Source organism: Marmota flaviventris, chromosome 2 (assembly GCF_047511675.1).
Source record: "Marmota flaviventris isolate mMarFla1 chromosome 2, mMarFla1.hap1, whole genome shotgun sequence".
NCBI classification, from domain to species: Eukaryota; Metazoa; Chordata; class Mammalia; order Rodentia; family Sciuridae; genus Marmota; species Marmota flaviventris.
Window position 1 is genome coordinate 124255663 of NC_092499.1, and position 23519 is coordinate 124279181.

Here is a 23519-nt window from a genome sequence, read left to right on the forward strand (position 1 = left end):
GTTTAAAAAGAAGAAGGGCATAAACAAGCATGGTTTGGAGAGTTCCAGAGGGGTCAGGGATGATCAGGCTGTCAGGAGACAGACCACTGTATCTTGAGAGACCTTGACTCCAGCTGCAGAGGCTGCAGACTCAGGGTGAGGGGTGAAGACTCTGTCTTATTCCCCCAAAACTCAAAATTCCACGGCACACTCCATTTTAGACTCCGACCTCTCATTGTCATGATGTTTCAAGCCAACTTGATTTTTGTTTCTCTGTTGATAAGGCAATTCTTCTGAGCTAGTTTTGAGTTACTGCTTTTGGAAATGAAACTTAAAATTTTGTGCTTATTTTAAAAAACGAATTTCCCAGTACTGGAGTCAGCCTAAAGTTTTTAATTATAAACTTTTTGCCTCTTTCGCTCCCAAAGCAGCCATCTCCACGCATTTGCTTATGGTACTGTCCTATGTTTGGCCATTTTAACATGTGAGAGAGAGAAAGGAACAATTCAATGACATGTGTTTTTATTCCAGAGATGATTTCTTTTGCATGTGAACAGATTGCACAAAAATATTGGAAGTTTCTACTTTTCTGGAAAGTGCTGTTATTTGCATGTAGAAGAGGAAGAAAATGAGATCATGCTTTGTGCATTAGTAGAAACATCATAGTTTATTTTCGCTTGGTTATGCTGTGTAGTTAGACAAGCGAACCACTTTCAAGTTGTAAATTTTAAAACTGACAAGTTTGGAAGTGCTAACTAAGCAGACCCTCCTTCTAACAGCACAACCCTCTTGGTGAGAGCAGATTGGCTTGGAGGTTAGCACCTGACATATAGCTGACTGTGTATGCTGCAGGCGGGGTCACCTGAACTGGGCACGAATAGTTCTGCATTTTCCAGAGTGTGGCTTCACTGCATTTTGCAACCTCAGTGTTGAGCTGCCCTGGCAGTTTCTATTTTAACAGATACAAAGACTATTTCTTTCAGTTCCTGTGAAAAGGCATGGTCCTCACTTTGTTTGTATCCGGAGATCAGCCCTTGTTCAGACATTACCCTGTCTGTGCCGGGGCCAGCAGGTGCTCTGGTGCCTCCTGCAGTCCTCGCCCTGTTTGTCTGGTTTGAACTGGCATGCCCCCGAGCCCCCACCTGCCTCACCCTCACCCCAGCTCCTTGCTCTGTATTGGCATCCATGTACCTTGGCTTCTGCAGAGCAGGTGTACCCGCTGTCTGTTGTCACTGTAGATCCCTCCGCCTGCCCCTCCAGGACCAGGGGTCAATCCTTAGTCACATCTATATGCTGAGTCAGCTGCCACTCTTCCTCGCTCATGCCTTTTCCCTCTCATCTGGTTCCCAACCCGTGGAAGCCTAATATTTAAAAATATTGTTTAAAAATATATTTATTAGTTGTTGATGGACCTTTATTTGACTTATTTATTTTCATGCGGTGCTGAGAATTGAACCCAGTGCTTCACACATGCTAGGCAAGCGCTCTATCACTGAGCCACAACCCCAGCCCCTAATATTTATTAATGTTGCTTTATGACTGGAACACATTCTGAGGACTGCATCATTAGGTGATTTTGTTGTTGAGTGAACATCATAATGTACTTTCACAAACCTAAATGGTAAAGGCCAATCTCTTGGCATGGCCTGTTGAGGTAATCAAGGAACAGATCAGTGAACATGTAATGTATACTGCTGTTGCTGGCATGGCTTAGCATGCTGTTTTATGGCAAACTCTAAAAAATAGTAGGAGTACATTTTAAAATGATGGTAAAAGGATAGGATATTAAATACATAAACCAGCAACTTGGTCAACTATGTACTGCACATAATTTTACAGGCCACACTTTCACAGCTGTCCATGTAGTAGGTTCATTTACACCAGCATCACCAGAAACACCTGGCAGTGCTTTGCTCTGTTGCTCATGGTGGCTCTAGAGTCACTAGGCATAGGGAATTTGTTAGCTCCATTATAATCTCACGACAACGGCATTATTATACAAAATCTGCTGTTGACTGAAATGTCATTATGCAGTGCATGATTGTAGTAAAAACGATTTCACTTCTGTTTTCATGAACAATAATTTATTTAATTAAGACCTTGACTTGGTAAAAGTGATAGATTCTGTAAAACTATTATGAGCTCCTTTATGAGTACAAGAGGCCTGTTGGGTTTAAGTGTTTGATTTACTAAAGATTTAAAGTAGAGGCTGCTTTGGAAACAGAAGTAACCAGGGGTGTGGTTTGCTTACAGTTTGTATTCTGAACTGTTGCACTTGGTACTTAAGTCTAGCCCTGTATGTTAGGTTTGTGTTACTGTAACAAAATATCAGAGATAACCAACCTGGGAGGAGAAAAAGGTTTCAGAGCTTTTATCCATGGTTGCTTGGCCTATTGCTTTTGGGCCTGTGGTGAGGCAGCACATCACGGTAGGGAGCATGTGTGGGAACAGAGTTGCTCACCTCATGGCCTGGAAGCCAAGAGAGAGAGGAAGAGGAGGGCCTGGGTCCCAATGTCCTCTTTAAGGGCACACAGGCACCCCCCCTCCCCCGTGACCTAATTCCCACCTCATAAAGGTCCTACCACCTCCCAATAACACGGCAGGCTGGTGACCAAGTCTTCAACATGTGGCCTTTGGGGAAGGACTTTCCAAATCCAAACCAGAGCACCCTCTAAGCCGCTTCCTGCTCAGTCTGGCGTGCCTTCATCCCTGAGTTCTTCTTACCTGCACAGGTGTTTACTTTGCTCTTTGTTTTTGTCCTTACATGTAGATGGATGAATGTCCTTGCTATTATATGAAAATTGTTCAAACAGAAAGTGTTGTTAGCTGTCTTTTGTTTCCAGGACAGCTCTAGGGGAAGGAAAATACATCCCAAGGCATTTATCCTTTAATCTGGGAAGATACTAGGCCCCTCTGCATCTTGTTAGGGGGTGGCCCGAGCAGGAAGGCCAGGCTGAGGTGGTCCTGGCGAGGAGCAGGCCATCTGTGTGCGGGCGGTGACAGCTCTTAGTCACCATCTGGCCATGCTTTGTGGGCGGGACCTCACCACTGTGCGGCCTGCGGTCCCTGAGGTCCCTGAGGTGCTGTCAGGGTCTGAGCCACATTCAGGCCCAGTGGCAGTGGACGTGTCCACACTGTGCTCTCAGGGGCTGCGGTGGGGCCATCTGGATGGTGTGGCCCATGGATGCCCCCTCCTTACCACAGGTGACCTGCCAGTGAGCCTCACCTGTGATGTCTGTCCCTGAAGCCACCTGTCTCGCTTGTCCCTTTGCTTTGTCCTGTCTCTGGCTGGTCTTCTCATGGGACCCATGTCCTCCCAGGAGTACTGGCTTCTCAAAGACACACTCACACTCACACACCCACCTCACGCTCACTCACACTCCTTTTTCCTCCTTCCCGTTCAGTCTCCTGGCACTGCCCTGCCGCCGGCTGCGCATCCATCCTGCTGCTCTCGTTTCCATCAGTTCTTTGCAGCCCACACGTTCCTCTTCCTTTTATAAGACTGTCGAGTCGGGCAAGGACGGACAGTCTGTTTTTACCTCTTGGTGGAACTGCCAGCTGAACACGGGAGCTTGTCTCCGCCCAGCCACCTGCCTCATGCTGCCCCTGGACGGGGAGGACGATCGAGTCTATTTATTTTGTAAGAGAATGTTCCGTTACTCACTGTTCTTTGTTTCGAAGCATGTGGCGTCTACTAGGTTTTGTGAAAATCATCTCCCTTCTCTTCTCCCTTCTGCTCGGCCTCTCTGGTTGGGAGGTGCACACAGCCAACCCCCCATCACCCCCTGCCCTAGCCTGTGAGTTTGAGGTGGGAGTGTGGTGAGTGCTGGGCTCCTGAGCATTGTGCGCAGCGTTGTAGGTGGCTTTGGGGACCAGGAGCCTGCCCCGGGCAGGCTGGGAGGAGTCGCTCCACACGGTGTTTTCTAGATTGGCGTAAGCACTCTCGTACTTACCTTACATCCCTTGTCTGGTATGTCTTGTTTGTCCCCAGGCTTGTTCTCCCTCTCTGCCCTCCAGCCTTCAGGACTCACTGGGGCCACTGGGATAAGAGAAGTGTCTGGGCCCTTGTCCCTGTGCCTCTTGCCACCCTGGGCTTTTCTCTCTGCAGGTTGGGCTCTGTGCTGCTTTTTCTACCCCTTGGCCTGGGCCAGTTTGTCATCTACTCTCTCTGACATTTGCCTTGGCCCCACAGGTCCAGTTGCACAGCCCTGAGTGGACATGCAGTGCCCAGTGCTGGGTCAGGGTGACTGTTATTCCTGCTCTGTGTCTGGGGGTCCCCAGCAAAACAGGGACTCTCTGAGGCTCTCTCTGCTCATCTGTCAGTGTGTTGGGGTGACCCTGCCTTGGGCGTGGCCTTGAGGATGACTTGTTGAGAATAGGTCAAGGTGAATGCAAGGCTGAGGGGTGGTCAGTGACATGAGGTCAGCATGGTGACGTGAGGTTAGGCATGTGAGGGGAGCCTCCAGCATGCCTGGTGTCACTGCCCTTTCAGTGGGTGACCACCACACACTTCAGCCTGGCATTGGGAACCTGAGCCTCTTGCTCACCTGCAGTCCCCTCATGTTACCTGATCGCATCTGGTGTCCTCTGATGCCCACCTGGGGTCCCCTGAGACCTGCTTGGTCCTTTGATCAAGGGGAGGTATGCAGCATGGGTGTAAATTACCTCTCAGCCTGAGACCATGGTGGGTCTCACAAAGTGCTGGTTATAACTTGCTCTGCAAACTGCTGTGTAGCTGCCCTGAGCCATAGAGTTACTGTGATTGATGCAGACTCTCGAAAAGTCACCTGAAAAGCAGCAAAGATGAATGTGTCTTCCTTTGAAATCTTAATTTTTAGCAATTCTTAAATTTACAAAATAAATGAATTTCTGGGCTTTTAGAACAGCACTTCTCACACCACATTAAATTCATTTTTATAACTTGATAAACATAGAATTCAGAAATAAACTTGAGGATTGGGAACTATGTGGACAGAAAAGAAGTCAAGGAAGAAAAACTGTCAATTTATGTTGTTAAATGACATAAACCGAGGGAGGACATGGTGTTTGGGTTGCTTCACCTTCCGGGAGGCCGGGGCTGTGTCAGAGGTGATGGGAGGTGCACGTAGCTGATCCTCCATCACCCCCTGCCTGGGGTGAGTGTGGAATGCCTCCTTGCAGCCCATGTGCAAGCAGGTCCAGCTGGCTCAGTGCCTTTCTGCACTGAGTGTGTATTGTTTTGTGTTCAGGAAAATACCAGCACATGTTGGTTCTTACTGGTCACTCAGTGCACAGAGTTCCAAATCCTGCCTGGGCAGTTCTCCTCAACTCCGTGTTAGTTTGCAAGGGCTATCATCATCTAAACACCACAGATCAGGCAAAAACTTATTTTCTTCTAGTCTGGAGACTGGAAGCTGAGACCAAGGTGTCAGCAGAGGCTCCCGTGGCCCCTCTCCTAGGCTAGAGCACCGCCCCTTCTTGCTGTGTCTTCTCAGGCCTTTCCTATTGTGCCTGCTCATGTGCCATCTGCTCTGACGAGGCCCCAAAGGGTGGACATCTATGTTTATGTCCCTATCAGCTGAACCAGTGGAACTAGAGATTCCATCCTAGCATTAAACTGTCAACTGCTGGTTGGTGGCACTGGCAGGTATCAGGGCCACTTCTCGTGTGTGATTTTAATTTTGTTGTTGGACGTTTGCTCTGTGGCACCCAGCTATGAAGGCTGGCCAGACAGTTGAGGCTCTGTCCCAGGGGTTGTAGGTAATGGCCATGCAATGTCTGGGCCAAAGTGCTCCTGCTGTGTATGTGGGCCTGATGGTGGGGCTGGGCAGCATCGTGAGCAGTGGACAGGGAAGGAATCATGGCATGGCTAAAAGCAGGAGGAGAGGCTGCCAACATCCTAGGACTGGGGTGGTTATAGCTGGGCACAGGTGAATGTAGACTTTATTCTCAAGCCACAGGACCTCGGGGACCAGGATTCGATTGGCAAGCAACAGTTACAGTTGGGAAAGTAAATAGATTTAAAAGAAAAATGGGAGGCACAAGTGCAAGGGCAAGAGGTGGCAGAGCCTTTGGAACTTGGTTTCAGAGTGGATTATTCTGAGCTCATGTAACACAATTGAAGCAGAGGTCACCCAAGTACATAGTGGTGGAAGGTGCACAAAGAGAGAAACCTTTAGAAGTGGCTGTGGCCTGGTGAGCTGGCCCCAGGTGGTGTGCATGTGCACGTGTGATGGCTGCTAGGCGTCCCACACCAGGTGTGTGGTGGAGGGAGTTTATGATGAAAGACTTGAAGTGTGAGAGTGCAAAGAACCACAGCGTGGGGCCACAGGGCTTTGGCCAGCAGCCCATACAACGCATCCTGAGCAGTAGCAAAAATATGCTGCAAGCTGGACGTGGTGGCACAGGCCTGTAATGCCAGTGGCTCGGGAGGTTGAGGCAGGAGGATTGCAAGTTCAAAGCCAGCCTCAGCAACTTAGTGAGGCCCTGTCTCAAAAAATAAAAAGGGCTGGGGATGTGGCTCACACCTGGGTTTAATCCACAGTACTGTACCCCAAAACCCCAAAACAACTGCGAAAAAAAAATGTTGATTTACTTGAGAAATTTTATGGAAGTTGGAAGGTACAAGCAGCTTACAAAACAAACCATATCATTTTATCTTGTTTTTGTGGGATTATAGATAATAATTTTTTATCCTTTGTACATTTTCTGAATTTTTTAAATGACTATCTATCTATTTATCTATTTATTTATTTATTTATTTATTGGTACCAGGGATTGAACTCAGGGGCACTTGACCACTAAACCACATCACCAGCCCTATTTTGTATTTAGAGACAGGGTCTCACTGAGTTGCTTAGGGCCTTGCTTGTGCTGAGGCTGACTTTGAACTTGTGATCCTCCTGTCTCAGGCTCCTGAGCCGCTGGGATTACAGGCGTTTGCGACCGCACCTGGCTTTCTGATTTATTACAATGAATATTGCTATATTTTGGCTTTCCATTTTCAAATTTAGGTACAATAATAGAAATACAGTGTTTTAACCATTTTTAGGTTACAGTTCAGTGGCATTAAGTGCATTTACATTGTTTTGCAACTATCATTACCAAACCATCCCAGGAATCTTTTCCTCATCCCAGACTAAAACTCTGTCCCTATTAAACACTGACTCCCCTTTCCTCCTTCCCAACCCCTGCAACTCTCTGTCTCTCTGAATTTGGCAAACCTCGGAACTTCACAAAAGTAAAATCATACGGAATTTGCTAGCTGGGCATGATGACATTCACCTTTAGTCCCAGCTACTGAAGAGACTGAGGCAGAAGGCTCACTTGAGCCCAGAAGTTTTGAGGCCAGCCTGGGCAACATAGTTTACCTTTTTGTGTCTGACTTTGTTCACTGTAGCATAATGTCTTCAAGATTTATCCATTTTGTAGTATGTGTCAAAATTTCTTTCTTTTGTAAGATTGAATGACATTTCATTGTTTGTATAGACCACATAAATATTGCTTCTTTGAGGGGAGGCAGTTCCCGGGGATTGAACTCAGGGACACTTGGTCACTGAGCCACATCCCCCGTCCTATTATGTATTTTATTTAGAGACAAGAGTCTCACTGTGTTGCTTAGTGCTTTGCTTTTGGTGAGGCTGGCTTTGAGCTTGGGATCCTCCTGCCTTAGCCTTCTGAGCTGCTGGGATTACAGGCATGTGCCACCACGCCCGGCTGCAATTCTTATATGTAGAAAGAAATCCATAAACACTGATTTGAAAAATGTTGAGCATGTGGGGTTTTCCTTAGATGTGACATTAAGTGTGTCACTCATGAATCATGGTCGAGAAGTTAACAGTTTCTACCAAGGCTTGCTGTGACCCCCTTCTTTTCTTCCTCTTTCTCCACTGTGGGTTGCCTTGGCCTCTCCTGGGCAGAGGCTGGGGTGGGAGTTATGGGGGAAGGAGGGTCTCCAAGGGACACCCAGTGGGCTGTGTGGCTTCCTGACCTGATCTGCTTTCTCATTGACTAATGGCGGGTTGGCACAACCGGCTGAGCCCCCCTACCTTTCCTGGCATTCTGAATTGGTGTTGCTATGCAAAGGGCAGAGAGTGGAACTTGGGACGTGGTCCACAGGATGCTGGGCAGCCCCCTTGGGGCCGAGGTATGTCCTGGGTAGCCTGGACTCCTCAAGGCATCCTCAGTTTGGAGGTGCCTGCATGGAGACCACTGGGGCTCCCGGGGCCAGCTGGCAGGATGAAGGCCTCCAGGTCCGATGTGGCAGAGCAGCTTTGTGGTCTCACTGCCCTGTGCTTTTTTCTTGCCTGGAACAGGAAGTTGTGATTAAAGAAGGAAAAAGCTGGCTTCCTTGTTTTGAAAAGTTTCTGCTACATAATAAGTTTAAGGTTAGAAACACGCAGACTAGATCTGCTGTGGGGGGAGTGTCTGTAAATGTCAGTGAGATCCAGCCCGTGGGTGATGGTGGCGTCCCTCTGTGTTCTTGCTGATTTCCTAGCGATCCCCGAGAGATCACCGACATTCTAGCTGTAGTCGTGGACTTGCCTGTTTCTCCTCATTCTGTCAGTTTTGCTCTGGTCGTTTGAAGTGCTTTGGCTAGATGCAGACACATTTACAATTGTCCTCTCTTGGCAGAATTGACCCATCTGTCATTATGTAACATCCCTGTTTGTCCCTGGTAATTTCCTTGCTCTGAAGGCGGCTTTGCAGGGCCATTCCAGCTTCCCTTTGATGAGTACTTGCCTGGTTTGTCTTGTTTTTACTTCCAACCTGTTTACCTTCACTTGAGGTGAACTTTTAAAATTCATTCTGGTGATCTTTTTTTGTGGTTTGTTTTTGGTACTGGAGATTGAATACAGGGGTCAGCTTTGCCAGTGAGATACATCCCTAGCCCTCTTTATTTATTTTGAGACAGGGTCTCTCTAAGTTGCTTAGGACCTCATTAAATGGCTGAGGCTGCCCTTGAATTTGTGATCCTCCTGTCTCAGCCTCCTGAGTCACTGGGTAAGCATTTGATCCCCAGAACCATGCCCAGCTCTGGCAATCTTTTAATTGGTCTTTTAATCTTTTAATTGGTGTTTTTAGATTATTTATCATTAATATAATTGTTGGTGTGGTTTGATTTAGGTCTACTGTTTTATCACTTGATTTTTATTTTTTATTGCTGTGTCCCCCCACCCCTGCCACCCCCTGCCTCAAGCATGCTAAGAACATGTTCTACCACTGAGCTATACCCTTTACCCCCTTCCTGCCTTCTTTTAGGTTGTTTGGGTTTTAAAATAGCTTTTTATTTTAATTGATTAATTATTATTATTATTCGTTGTAGGTCCCTGAGATGGAACTCAGGACCAGCACATGCTAGGCAGGTGCTCTACTACGGAGCTAAATCCCCAGTGCTCTTTTAGGTTAATTGAACATTTCATAGTATTTTATTTTAATTTATTCCAGATTGTCAAATTAAAAGTTACCTATTTTGCTTTGTATAACTTTCTTTTAGTGGTTGCTCTGAGGATTACAATGTGAATCCTATTAACTTTTCACAGTCTACATAGGACCAGGATTTCACTATTAATAGTAGGGTATGGAAATCTTGCCACCATAGAGGTTTGCCTTCCTCCTTTGGTGTTATATTTCCTACATTTGCATAATTTCTGTAGTTACATATACTTATTTATAATTACAATTACATTTATATAGGGGTTGGGGTATAGCTTAGTGATAGCGTATGTGCTTAGCATGTAGAAGGCCTGGGATTTGATCCTCAACACCAAAATCAATGAATATAACATATTTATGTAATTTGTATTTACCACACTGAACTCCCCATCAGGCAATATTGTAATTTTTTGGCTCTCAGCCACCAAACACCTTTTAAAGAGTCATAGAGGAAATGATGTGTCCTGGGCACTCGCTCTCTTTATTCTTTGTGTTGTTTTTGCTTCATTGATTCTTCATGTCTCAAGCTGCCTTCTGTATCTTTTCCCTTCTGTCTGAAGAACTTTCCTTAACCAGCTGTCTGTGAATTCTCATAATTTCCTCTCATCGGAGAATGTCCTTATGTCCTTGAAATTCTTGAAGGATTCTTTCAGACCTTAATCTGGTGAAAATTTATTCTCCTTTAGACTTAAAATGTGTATTGCTGGGAGGGCGATGAAGCTCAGGGTAGCGCAAGTGTTTAACATGCATGAGGATTTGATCCCCAGAACCAAAAAAATAAAAAAAAAGAGAAGAAGAAATAATAATAATAACAATAATGTTTTTCTGTTCCCTCTGCCTGGTTTCAGAGGGGAAATCCAATTATTCCAGCCATTGTTCCCTGTCTGTAACACATTATTTTTCTCTGTTTTCAAGCTATTTTTTCCTTATCTTTGGTTTTCAGTTGTTGAATTGTGATGTGTCTGGGTGTGGATTTCTTTGGGCTTCTCTTATTTGGACTTGATGCAGCTTTTTGAATCTGTAAACAAAAGTCTTGCCCCCAAGTTGGGGGTTTTCAGGGGTTTTTTTGCAGCTCTTTTTCGGCATCTCCCTGTTTTCCTTTCCTTTTTGCACTCTGATGACACAGACCCTAGACCTCTTGTCCTAAAGATCCCTAAGGTTCTTTTTTTTTTTCCCCTCTGGTATTCTGATTAGGTAGCTTAGGTTGCTCTGTCTTCAAGTTCATCGATTCTCTCCTCTGCTCTTGAGCTCATGTAGGGAGTTTTAACATTTCAGTGTTATATCTTTTAGTTATAAAATTTTCATTTGGGTCTTCATATATATTTTTTGTTTTGTGGTACCGACTTTCCATCTCTTCATTCATCTTGGGGGCGTTGATTGTTTTTAGGGCATTTTTACAGTAGTTGCTTTGTGATATCTGTGTTGTGTTGGCATTGGTGTCTGCTTTCTGTCTTTCTCCCTGGAAGTTGAAGCAGTCCTGGTTCTTTTTTAAAAAAAATTTTTTTAGTTATAGTTGGGCACAATACCTTTATTTATTTGTTTATTTTTTTATGTGGTACTGAGGATTGAACCCAGCGCCTTGCACATGCTAGGCGAGCACTCTACCGCTGAGCCACAATCCCAGCCCCCAGTCCGGGTTCTTTATGTGCAGAGTGATTTGAGTTGCAACTGGACATTTTGGGTGGTGCGATTCAATACCCAGGGTCTTGTTAAAACCTTAGCAAATATTGATGTCTTTATTTTTTAGCAGACAAACAGCCTGGTTAGGTTTTGGCTGTGGTTCTGACCTGCGTTCTGTGGGTTATGGCTTAATGTCACTTCTGTTTTCCTGTCCCCCACCCCCACCCCCCCCACTGCCTGTGGCCAGCTGAGACCCAGCTGTGGTCTCAGGGGTGTGAAGAGGATCAGATCCACACTGTGCAGCTTGAGATGGCTCAAGTTTATGAGTAGTTTGTGGGCTGCTCTTCCTCTCTTGCTCACTCCCCTGGGACTTTCCTGGTTCCTGGGGCTTCCCTTTTCAGTTCTCCAGCCAGCACCCAGCCTTTAACCTGTCTGGCCCTGATCTTCCACACTGCCCATAGTCTGCAGCCCAGTTCTGGGAGGAGTGAGTCAGGGGTGCCTTCTATCCAGTGACTTGTGTAGCCCACCTGCTGCTCTTTCCTTCCCAGGATGCCACGTAGCTGCCCTAGAGTCCCATCTGGGGTCACAGCTGCCCTAGTTCACCTTGTGTGGTTGGAGCTGCCCATGTCCCCTCCAGGTTCAGAGCTGCCTCCCAAGGCTCATCTGAAGTCAGAGCTGCTTTCAGAGCCCCATCCAGAGTTAGAACTGCTCCCTGAGTCCTGTCCTGGGTCAGAGCAGATTCATTGGGAGGCAGGCAGGCGCCATCCCCTGGAGCCCACACAGAGGTGTGTGCAGATGATGTCGGCCTGCACTCTGGTCCTCTCTAGACCAGCCTTGGCGTCTATGCTTTCTCTCCCCTGCTAACAGCCATCTCCCTGGTTCATTGTGTACCCCATGCTTCTAGGTGGAGGTCCCTGTGGGCCACTCGTATCCCTATAGTCCTGACCTGCAGCTGCACAACTGGCAGCTGGGGGGCCAGGCTCCCCTTTTCCTTCTCAGTTCCAAGCATATTTGGAGCAACTTCCTGGAAGGTGTTGCCCCTTCCTTGGCCACGTGAGAGTGTTGTCAGACCCTGCAGAGAGCCCTAATATTAGCAAGTAGGAATGATCATCCCAATGTGGGAAGGGCAGCAGGAAGTTGACAGTGCACACGGTGTTCTGTGTTGCCTTCGCTTTGACACTCTGGAGGCCAGAAGAGTCTGTCCTCAGTGGGCAGGGAGGAAGGAGAGGCCACATGGGGACTCCTGACCTGCATGTCCCTGGAGAGACACCAGATTCCAAGGACTGGCTACCACCTGTGCCCTTGGGAGAAGGATAAGGAGATCTGGGACCTGAGTATCCCACCTCGGATGGCTTGTCACATGCCCCATATGCCATCCTTCCTCACAGAACAGCTGGCTTTGTGTTTTGTTCTAGCTCAGGATGGCGGCCCAGGTGACGCTGGAGGACGCACTGTCCAACGTGGACCTCTTGGAAGAGCTGCCTCTGCCTGACCAGCAGCCCTGCATTGAGCCCCCACCATCCTCGCTGCTCTACCAGGTGGGTCCCTGAGCAGGTAGGAGACATATCGCCAGTAGTCCTGACCTCAGTGTGTGATGGTCTTCTCTTCCCTTCAGCCTAATTTCAACACCAACTTTGAAGACAGAAATGCATTTGTCACTGGCATCGCAAGATACATTGAACAAGCAACCGTCCACTCTAGCATGGTAATGCTGCCTGTGTGTCTTTGTTTCTTGGAGTGTGTGTGGGGGTCTGTGTGACCTGTGAATGGCAAATGTACACTTCTTTGATGTTATCCTGATTAGGCTGTGTCGTGAGGAAAATGAAGAGAAAATGAATTAAATGCCTTACAGTTTAAAAAAAGGTCTTTGTTTTTCTTATAAAAACAAAACATGTTCTATTTAAAAATATAGCATCTCTCTGGACTAGAGGAAACCCTTGTCAGCATTTTGAGGGCCTCTTCCCAGGTAGCACTCATTTTCTCTCCATTCCTGTACTTACATATGACCGGTATGCACCTGCATGAGATTTAGGCTTTGTATTGCTATTATAATTATGTATTTTAATGACTTAGTGAATGTTTTTATGTGTCATGAAAATGTGTTAGAGAAAGTAATCTTTTGTGAATGTCCATAATTTGACTATTCTTGCCATATCCCCTGCCTCTGTTCCTGGATTTAAGTGCTGTGTTTAGCTTTTAAGTACATTTAGCTTTTCCTCCCACCCCAGAGCCCTGTCTCTGAATCCTCTCTCTGAACCTGGAGGCTTTGTGTCATTCCAGGAAGAGATTGTGTGAGGACCCTGTGCGCCCTCATGCTGCACTGGGCCGGAAACCTGCCCTGAGCCCTTCCCTGTGTCCCCAGCTTGGGGTCTACACTGCCAGGAGGTTGTTTAGAGCCCAGTCAAGTTGAGTGTGGCCCTTCAACGGCCCTGCTCAGAGGTGCCTGGGTGTCATTCACACCCCTGTCCATCCTGTAGAAGTCGAGGGGTGTTTGGGGTAATCATGGCCATTGAAGCATTACCGGCTTCTTAGCAGCTGTCTCTTGGTCTGCAGGCTGCGGTCCCTTAAAGGGAGAGTCAGAATAGTTTGTGGCACTTTGTCTAGATTTTACCAGTTTGGCCTCTTGTTTTTCATGCTTGTTCTCCTATTTGCCTTTGATTTGCTCTGTGTGCCTTGCAGAATGAGATGCTGGAGGAAGGCCAAGAGTATGCTGTCATGCTGTATACCTGGAGGAGCTGCTCCCGGGCCATCCCACAGGTATCTCGCCAGCTGCACGCAGTCCCTGCTGGGCCATGCCCCATCCCAGTCGGGCCATGCCCTAAGCCCTGACTAGGCCACGCCCATCCTGACCAGGCCTCTCCCTCACCTCTGTTCTTTCTGTCCAGTGGGATGGGAAGCAGCTCCCAGGAGCCCCAGGTTACTGTTAGCCGGATTGAACCGTCATCACCCATATTTGTTTCTTTATTCCCAGGTGAAATGTAATGAGCAGCCTAATAGAGTGGAAATATATGAAAAAACCGTGGAGGTCCTGGAGCCTGAGGTCACAAAACTGATGAATTTTATGTACTTCCAGGTAAAAGAGCAAAGTAATCTGGAGGAGTGGGATGCTGGCTGTCTCCTACTCATTTCTGTCACTGAACAAAGTGCCTGTAAATTAAAGCAACCACAAGTTTCTGAGGCAAAAAAGAAACTTTAGCCCTTGTCGGTCTACATCTTCACACACCTAACAAGTGCTTCTTTTGTCTCACTTACCTCGGTTTGAGAGTGAATTCGTGGTTCCTTCACAGAAGCTTGCTTTTTGTTAGTTACCATGAGGGAAACCAGGAGGTCTCTCCAGAGGCAGAGGAGACCTCTACTAGGACCTTCCAGGCTCTTGACATGTCGCAGAAAAGAATTTAAGGACTTTTCAGGTTTTAGCAAAGAGGAAGAGCTTTATTACTAAACAAAAGAGTGAAGATGCACATTTTCATAGCAGAATGCAGGCCATCTAAAGAGTGAAACACAGTTTTGTGGGGTCTCAGGCTCCTCTTTTTCTCTTTTTGGTACCAGGCATTGAACTAAGGGGCATTAACTACTGAGCCACATTCCCAGCCCTTTTTATTTTTTATTTTGAGACAGGGTCTTGCTAAGTTGCTTAGGGCCTTGTTAAATTGCTGAGGCTGGCTTTGAACTTGTATCCTCCTGCTGAGGTTATAGGCATGTGCCACTGTGCTTGGCTCTCAGGCCTTCTTTTAAAGGAAACTCTGAGGGTGGGAAGGTATGTGGGTTGGTGATGTGAGTTGGCATCAGCCTGGTGATCACAAGTTAGTTTATGATGGTCTGTCCATTCTCAGGATTCTTAGGTTGACAGTGTCTCCTCTCTCCAGTCAATAGATAACTTTGGGAATCTGTATGGGTTTCTTAAAATAATCATCTCCCTTTGTTCAATCTAGTGTAAAAATACATGTGTTAGGAATAAGGTATAATCCATGTATGTATAATATATGAAAATATACTCTACTGTCGTATATAACTAAAAAGAACAATTAAAAAAATAAAAATATATGTGTTACTACATACATAGGGTAATTAACAGTGAAGAGGGCAATTCTCATAAGTGAGTGAATTTATGGTAACATTAATATTTACAGATTTCTCAAGAATGTGGGGGTGATGGGTGTGGGAGGAAAACTGTCCTGGGGAGAAAAGGTCTGAGGAACTTTAGCACAGGCTCTCAGATTAAAGTAGCAGTCTCCTTCCTTCCTTTTGTCTCCTCCTTACTTATCTACTATATTTCTTCTCTCCTGCCTCATTCTCAGTTCAACGTTTTGACTTTCTGGCCACTGTACTTTCAGTTACGTGATTTTTCAGGTGTTTTTTTCTCTCACCCACCAGACCGTGACCTCGTGGTCCCTATCTGACCTTGGCCTCTGTTGGCCTTTTGTTTGGAAGAAGAGGCCAAGTGGAAGGGACTTGGTATCTTTTCAAAGAACTCCTTTGGGAATATCTAAAAATTTTTTATTATAGTTTTTCCTGAGTTAAGGGATAAGATAGAACTAAGAGATCAATTTTCGTTTTATCTTAAAAGTTGCCAAGGGGATGGGGTTAAGGCTCAGCGGTAAAGCCTTCGCCTAGCACATGCGAGGCCCTGGGTTCTATCCTCAGCACCACATAAAAAACTAACTAAAGAAATAAAATAAAGGTATTTAAAAAAAAAATTGCCAAGGAAAAACCTCCCACTTTTCACATCTGAAACCCACAGTGTCTATATTTTAGATATTTTTGGGGAACATTTTACTTAGTAACTTTATTGGTTTAAACAGCAGAATTTTTTTTACTTTAGGGACATAGTTAAATAATGATTTTTACAGAATAAAGGCATGGGAATTACTTTACAGATAGGACTCTGCTGGAGTTGTAAAGATGGTCCTAGGGCTGGAGGGTGCATGTTTTATCAGTGACTAACAGTGAATGCAGAACTGTGCTTGAAGTTGGACTGTGGAATTGATGCCTCGCTGACCACACCTCTTCTGTCTTCCTCTTCTCTGCTCAGAGAAATGCTATTGAGCGTTTCTGTGGGGAGGTGAGACGCTTGTGCCATGCTGAGAGGAGAAAGGACTTCGTGTCAGAAGCCTACCTGATCACGCTGGGCAAATTCATCAACATGTTTGCTGTGTTGGACGAGCTGAAGAACATGAAGTGCAGCGTGAAAAATGACCATTCGGCCTACAAGAGGTGAGTTCAGACGTGTGGCATGTGGCAGGCCACCTGAGGAAGTCAACCTTGTACATAGCAAGTGCATAGCTTATGTGTGCTGAAATCATCAGTCCTGATTGGCAGCAGCCACTTTTCAGTCCTGGGACTATGTATATGCATAAAATGCAAAGGTGGCTGGCAAGTTAAGGGTTTCTTTTTTTTTTAATACCTTTATTTTATTTATTTATTTGTGGTGCTGAGGATCGAACCCAGGGCCTCGCATTTGCCAGGCAAGCACTATACCACTGAGCCACAACCCCAGCCCCAAGTTAAGGGTTTCTTCTAGTAGTTTTATACAGCTGGAGAGGGCTCCAGGTCAGCCTCAGTGCCCTATGGGGGACCTCTAGGTGCTCAGTGTCCTTGGGAGGATAGACATACAGAAGATACAGTCCCTACTCATGCTTACATCCAGGTGGGTTCTGCAACCCAGGGAGGCCACTCGGGCATTGCAGCAGCAGTGCTCAGAGCAGATGCCCCACCTCTGCTTATCACTCATGGATCTGGTGTCCCTGGCACATGCATCATCATAGCAGAGTGTAGACATGGTCCATGAACTGTTTCAAGGTGCCTTAAGCTCCCATTGAGCTTGTGGGTCCTATGGGCAGCTCTCCTCTGTGGCAGTTTAGTTTGTTTTGGCGGGGAGGTACTGGGGATTGAACTACTGAGCCACATCCCCAGCCCTAATTTTGTATTTATTTAGATACAGGGTGTCCCCGAGTTGCTTAGCACCTCATTTTTGCTGAAGCTGGTTTTGAACTCCTGATCCTCCTCCTCAGTCTCCCGAGTCACTGGAATTACAGGCATGTGCCACTGCGCCTGGCTACTCTGTAGTAGTTTTCTTTTTGAAGGTAGAAAACTTCTGGAGAAGTGACCAACAGAAGTATGTTAGTCAACTTTTCACTACCATAATAAAATACCTGAGTGCGTCTAACTTTACAAAGAAAAGAGGTCTGTTTTGCTTCCCAGTTTGGGGAAGCTGGAAGTTCAAACAGCATGGCACAGGCTCTGGTGAGGGCCTACCTCTGCATCACCTTAGGGTGGATTACAGTGGCTGGAGCATGTTCAAGAGTGAAAAATCACCAGGTACCCTGGTACCTCCCCCCACCCCAAAAGAGTGAAAAATCACAGGACCAAACAGGAAGCCAGAGCGAGTCAGGCTCAGGGTTTTATGACAGTCCTCTTGAAAAACCCAATCAGGGTCCCAAGAAATACCTTATCCCTTTTAGGGCCATACTACCAGTTGACCCAAGGGCTTCCGACTAGGCTCCACCTCTTAAATATTCCACATCAACTCCCAGTCCCACCACCCGGGGACCAAGCTCCCAACACACAAACCCAACATCCAAACCATAGAGGATAGGAAAAGTGTGCTTCTGGAATACTGTGGGTGTTGGCTGGGGATACTGATCCAGCAGTCTTTTAATGGACTTGCTTTACTAAGTCTGTGCGTGGTGCTGTTAAAGACAAGTTGGTTGGAATGAGATGCTGACTTCTGTTTTCTCTGCTGAGCAAGGAATTTTAGTACTAAAATTAAATTGGAAGAAATATTACTTTGCATCAGAATGTGCTGTACACGTTCTATCTGAAATCACAACTGTTGCTGTGCCTCTATAATAAAATTGATGTGGGGCAGGGTACCAGATTGGAGGAGGAGGCTGCAGCGGGAGCAGAGCTAGATTGCTTGGAATGTTGATTGAGCCTTATTCATGTGAAATCAGTGCAGTATTCCAATCATCATCTAAAATCGGCTCTGCACGAAGCCCAGATCTTCCCAGCTAGAAAAGGAGCTGAGCAGTTGGCCTGCTAGCCCTGGTCGGGAAGTCTGAACTTGCCCGTGTTTGGCATTGGTGCCTGCGGGATTCCCAGTGTGCGCCTTGCTGGTGGACGGGGAGGAGGCAGGGGTGAGGGTCAGGTGCATAACCAGCCCAGCTTTAGAGGGTAGCTCCTGCTCCCAGCTGCACAAGCAGGGCCCTTGTGATTCCTACCAGCTTTAACAATCTTCTTAAAGACTTTGTTGGGGAAGGGGAGTGGAGGTTATAGTAATTTATTAAAAAAAAAAAAAAAATACACACACACACACGCACACACACACACACGCACACACACATATATATAGTTTTACTCTTAGCAGCACCTTATCCCAAAGTTCAGGCTATAAAACTAGCTAAAGATGGGGCCTTTCAGTGGAAGATGTGGAGGGGGACCGGGTGCCCCTCATAGTAGCTCCACTCTACCTGTTCCTTAAGCAAAGGTGTGGACCTGGACTCCCTCATGGCTTTCAGCTGTCCCTTTCTGTGACTTTATTTGGAATCCTTCATTGGTTCACCTTCCCAGACAGCAACCCGCACTCTTTCCAAGCCCCTACCTCACACCCACACATTTCTTTTGCACCAGCTGATAGCTACATACAACCTCTTCTGTGTGTAAATGCCAAGTTAGCCCATTTGGTTGTGGTGAGGCTTGAGAAAAATAGGAAACATTGTCCTCAGTTTCTTCTTTAGTCAACACTCTGCATCCGAGCAACTACTCCAATCAATAAAGTGAACCTCTTCTAACAGGCAAGGGATGTTATTCTATCAGTTAATATTAGATTTAATTGTATGTAATTTTAAAAATCCACAGAGATAATAGTGGTTTAAATAAAATTACAGTTTATTTCTCTTTCACTGTGAAAAGTCCTGAGTAGGTGGTCTCTAGCTGATTAGGAAGCACCACAGTGTTCAAGACCCAGCATTCCTGTTGTCCTGCTGCTGTGCCATCATGTGTGGCTTCATGGTCTAAGACGGCTGCTTGATCTCCAGCTGTCATTGCTACATGCTAGTCAGCAGGGAGGAAGGAGAAAAAAGGAGCTATACTTTTCCTTATAATTAAACTTTCAAGTGCCTTACAGTCTTTTTCCTAGGATCTCATTGCCCAGCCCTTGGTCATCTGTCCCCAACTGACTGCAAAGGAGGAGAGGCAAATTGCTGCTCTGAGGAATTTTCAGACTTGTTCATGAGGAAGAAGGGAAGTAAATGAATGTTAGGCTACATTATCAGTTTTCATCATGAAAACTTTTCTTTAAGCCCCCAAGATTCTAGGTTGCAAAGGTACTTCCTTATGTGGGCAGTTTCTACTACCCGTTCTTAGGACAGCCCTAGATGTGCAGATTTCGCTTTCCTCTTCCTCACTGCTTTGCCGGACCTCAGACTCAGCATGCACCTTTCAGGGTCAGGGAACCTCAATATACAAGTTCTTTTACGTGCATCAAATTGTGTAGCTGCAGGTGCATGGTGGAGCCAGGACTCTGGGCTTTGGGCACCTGTGGCTCCAGAGAGGCATTCCAGGGACAGACGCTCCTTGCTGAGAGGTGTGGTAGCCCAGAGGGTTCTTGGCAAAGAACTTCAACAGTGCTGGTCGTCTTCATTGCAGGTCTTCTGGAAGTCACAGAGTTGGTAGCACTTCTGTTCTGACTGGGGTCTGAGCACCCAGTACCTGTGGATGAGGTGGGCAACCACCAGCATAGGGGAGAGGCCAGTGTGCACCGGCACCTGGAGGAAGTACCCTGGACAGCAGGGAGTGAGCTGCCCAGAGCTGTGACCTACGTCTAAGTTTATAAAAGATTAACCTGGCACTCAGGCTGGAGATGCTTCTCAAGGCTGAAATTGTAACCACTGTCTATGATCCACATACCTACAGATAACTGCAGAGAGAGGGAAGGAATCTGATTTTCCCAAGCTTTTTACAAAAATCAACACGATGGTGCATTTTGGTATTAACTCTTTTTGCTTTCAAGGGCTGCTCAGTTTTTACGTAAAATGGCAGATCCACAGTCCATCCAGGAATCGCAGAATCTTTCCATGTTCCTGGCCAACCACAACAAGATCACACAAGTAAGGCTGGTCTTCTCAGTGCTGTTGGGCTGGGGGCCCGTGGGGCCGGGGCCAGCAGTGCCATGTGTCTCTTGCCCTGTGTTTCAGTCTCTGCAGCAGCAGCTTGAGGTGATTTCTGGCTACGAAGAGCTCCTGGCAGACATCGTGAATCTGTGCGTCGATTACTACGAGAATAGGATGTACTTGACGCCCAGCGAGAAACACATGCTTCTCAAAGTACGTGTGGGGGCGGTGGCCCACAGCACTGTGCAAGTGCAGCTGTATGCAAAGGCTGTTTGTTCATTGTCTAGAATCCTTTTGCCAACTTTTTCTTATTCTCATGCTGTCTCGTGTGTGGGCAGCGTCTCCACCCTTGCAGGCTGTGAACTCAACCCTTGAGAGGAGGAGCTTGGGGGCCCAGAGGTTCTGGGTCAAGGGCTCTGTCAGCATTCAGTTGTTTTTTAGCAGAGGTTATATGTAAGATTCCACTTGTTCAAGATGTGATTCCCAGGACTTAATAATTTGTCCCTCATTGTCCATGGGGATTGGTTTCAGGACCCCCTGGGAATTATAAAATTGGTGGCTGCTCAACTCCCTTAAATAAAATGGCAGAACATTTGCATCTGACCTATGCTAACCCTCCCATATGTTTTAAATCATCTCTTAGATTACTTAGAATCCTTAATACAATGTCAGTGATGTATGGATTGTTATTATACTGTATTACTTAGAGAATAATGGAAAGGAAAAAAGTCTGTACACATTTATTGGAAATGCAGGGTTTTTTTTTTTTTTTAAATTTATTTTTCTTAGTTGTAGTTGAACACAATACCTTTTTTACTTTTATGTGGTGCTGAGGATCAAACCCAGGGCCTTGCAAGCGCTCTCCTGCTAAGCCACAACCCCAGCCCCGGAAATGTAATTTTTGTCTGGAATATTTTCAGTCTGTAGTTGGTTGAGTCCAAGGATGTGGGACACCCCAGTTGTGGAGGGCCACTGCATTTTTTATTTTTATTTTTTGATACCAGGGATTGAACTCAAGGGCACTCAGCCACTGAGTTACATCCCCTGCCCTATTTTGTATTATATTTAGACACAGAGTCTCACTGAGTTGCTTAGTGCCTTGCTAAATTGCTGAGGTTGGCTTTGAACTCACGATCTTCCTTCCTTGGTCTCCTGAACCACTGGGATTACAGGTGTGCACCACTGCAACCAGCATGTACTGTGTTTTGATGAAAGTAGACTTGCTTGTTCACTGCATTCTTTAACCATTCTGTTTCAAACTGGGGAGGTTTTCAGCTGTTTTCTCATTGGAAAGATAAGGCAGCTCCACAGTTACAATTGCTGTACTCTGCACCCTATGCATGTGACCCTGAGGAATCCCCCTGGGGGGTGTGCTGCTGGTCCAGCCCCAGCCCTGGTGGGAGAGTCCTGTGAGGTAGCGAGGACTGGGGAGGGAGGTGCTGTCCATGGAGCCCTCTGCAATAGTGGGAATTTTGTGTCTGTGCTGGTTGGTGCAGGACCCCTGGCCACAAAAAGCCCACTTAGCAGTGGAGATGTTCACTTAGCCAGTGCCACCTTAAAAAGTTTTAGCTCAGGGGGCTAGGATTGTGGCTCAGTGGTATAGCGCTTGCCTAGCATGCATGAGGCACTGGGTTTGATCCCCAGCACCAGATAAAATTAAAAAAATAAAATAAAGGTATTGTGTCCATCTACAATGAAAAAATATTTAAAAAAAAAAGTTTTAGCTTACATATATTGAAACTTGAATAGTTAATGGTGGCTGCGTATTGGACAGTTCTCAAATGGCCCTGGTGCTCAGCTAAGTTAGTAGAAGCTTTTTGGTCTTTCAGCAACTGGCCTCGAAGCCTAGCTACCCTTTGTAACATGATTTTAATTAGGGGGAAAAAACAAAAAAGGTGTTCAAAGCACGAGACAAGCAGCCTAAAATTTTTTCTGAGACTGTTTTGGGGGCTTTCTGGGGATATAGGATATTAAGTTAGAATAAAGACTTTAAAAAAAATACAATTTAATACACGTACACATCTTCCACTTTCAGTGTGGTTGTGCATTTGCCTGTTGTTGCTAGTCATACCGTAGGGACAGTGCTGTGTTTATCCTAGCACCTGGTTGTAGAAGGTGTGAAGTTAATTCTGAAAGGCTGGATTTGATGGCATACTTGGGAGTCTGTAATTCTCAGCTGCAGCTGTCCACCAACTCCGTGAGAATTTGTGCTGGTGTGTGTGCCTTGGGAGGAAGTTGAAATAGGCATACATAAGAAATAGCTTTGGCTACAGGGAGAGCTCTTTGTTTTGTAGGAGCTTTTAAAAGTGCCTGTTAAAAGAAGGGTGATTTCAGGGTTTTCAACTACAGCGGTGTTAAGTGTATGGGTAAATTCGTGGATCTGAGTGTTACCCCACTGTTTTGTGACTTTTCAGGTCATGGGATTTGGTCTGTACTTGATGGATGGGAGCGTGAGTAACATCTATAAACTGGATGCCAAGAAAAGAATAAACTTATCCAAAATCGACAAGTACTTCAAGGTGAGTTTTATTAGATCATGTTTTTATGGACGTATGCGCCTCAAATTTTCACAGAGTGAACCTCTAGGTGATTGTGATGGACACAGGAAATGCCGAGATGGGAGGGGGTCTTGGAGGCTCACTTTCCGGTCTACCTTTGTGCTCTTTCCCGCTCCCCTACAGTGGTTTTGCTTGGGTTGAACTTTGTGTAAATGGAATCTCACTGTTTCTATCTTTTCCATCCTGCTGCTTGTACCCAAACCTTTTATTTGCATTCCTGCAGGAGCTTGGGGCTACAGTTGTTAGGTTTCATTTGTCATTTAGTACTTCATTTTATGATTTCTACTGTGACTTTGTCATTCGTTCTGTTTTTGACGGGCATTAGTTTTTGTTCCCCCTGTCCCCCACCCCCCCAGGTTTTGGCTTGTGCAAACAGTGTTGCTCTGTTTTAGAGCATTTCTATTGGATACTACTCAGGAGAGGGGTGGGGATCCTAGGCACACCTATTTTCACTTAGTAGTTATGGTCTCATGATTTCCCCACAAGGTGTCTTGATTTGCTTATCCACCAGCAATGAGTGAAGGCTCCTCGTCAGCAACACTTGGCACTGTCTTGGGGGTGCAGGGAACATCCCAGAGAGGAGATGTACATCATTCTGATTTTAATGGCTGGTGTTTCCTGGTAGTTTATTTAATGTTTCTCTGGTTACTTCTCATGTTATTAGCCTTTGTATATTTCCTTTTATAAAATACCATTTCAATCTTTTGCTCTTTTCTTCCCTATTGTTGTGTAATTTTTTAATATATTTTGGCTACATCTCTTTTGTGGATGCATAAATTCTAAAATACTGTGTCCCCTGTGGGCTCACCTTTTCACTCTTTTCCCCACCTTTATTAAG

The 23519-nt window shown here is 46.0% G+C and overlaps 1 protein-coding gene across 2 annotated transcripts in view; it reads left to right on the forward strand.

Annotated features, from left to right (window-relative positions):
• Cyfip1 (cytoplasmic FMR1 interacting protein 1) overlaps positions 1-23519 on the forward strand; it is an 86800-nt gene that overhangs the window by 15955 nt on the left and 47326 nt on the right. For both annotated transcript variants that reach the window (XM_027923245.2, XM_071608560.1), the window contains exons 2-9: positions 12429-12551; positions 12629-12718; positions 13693-13770; positions 13985-14086; positions 16046-16227; positions 20024-20120; positions 20208-20336; positions 22538-22642. In XM_027923245.2, the coding sequence (XP_027779046.1) occupies positions 12435-12551; positions 12629-12718; positions 13693-13770; positions 13985-14086; positions 16046-16227; positions 20024-20120; positions 20208-20336; positions 22538-22642 (900 nt within the window). In that variant the 5' untranslated portion in view covers positions 12429-12434. The remainder of the gene's footprint in view (positions 1-12428; positions 12552-12628; positions 12719-13692; positions 13771-13984; positions 14087-16045; positions 16228-20023; positions 20121-20207; positions 20337-22537; positions 22643-23519) is intronic.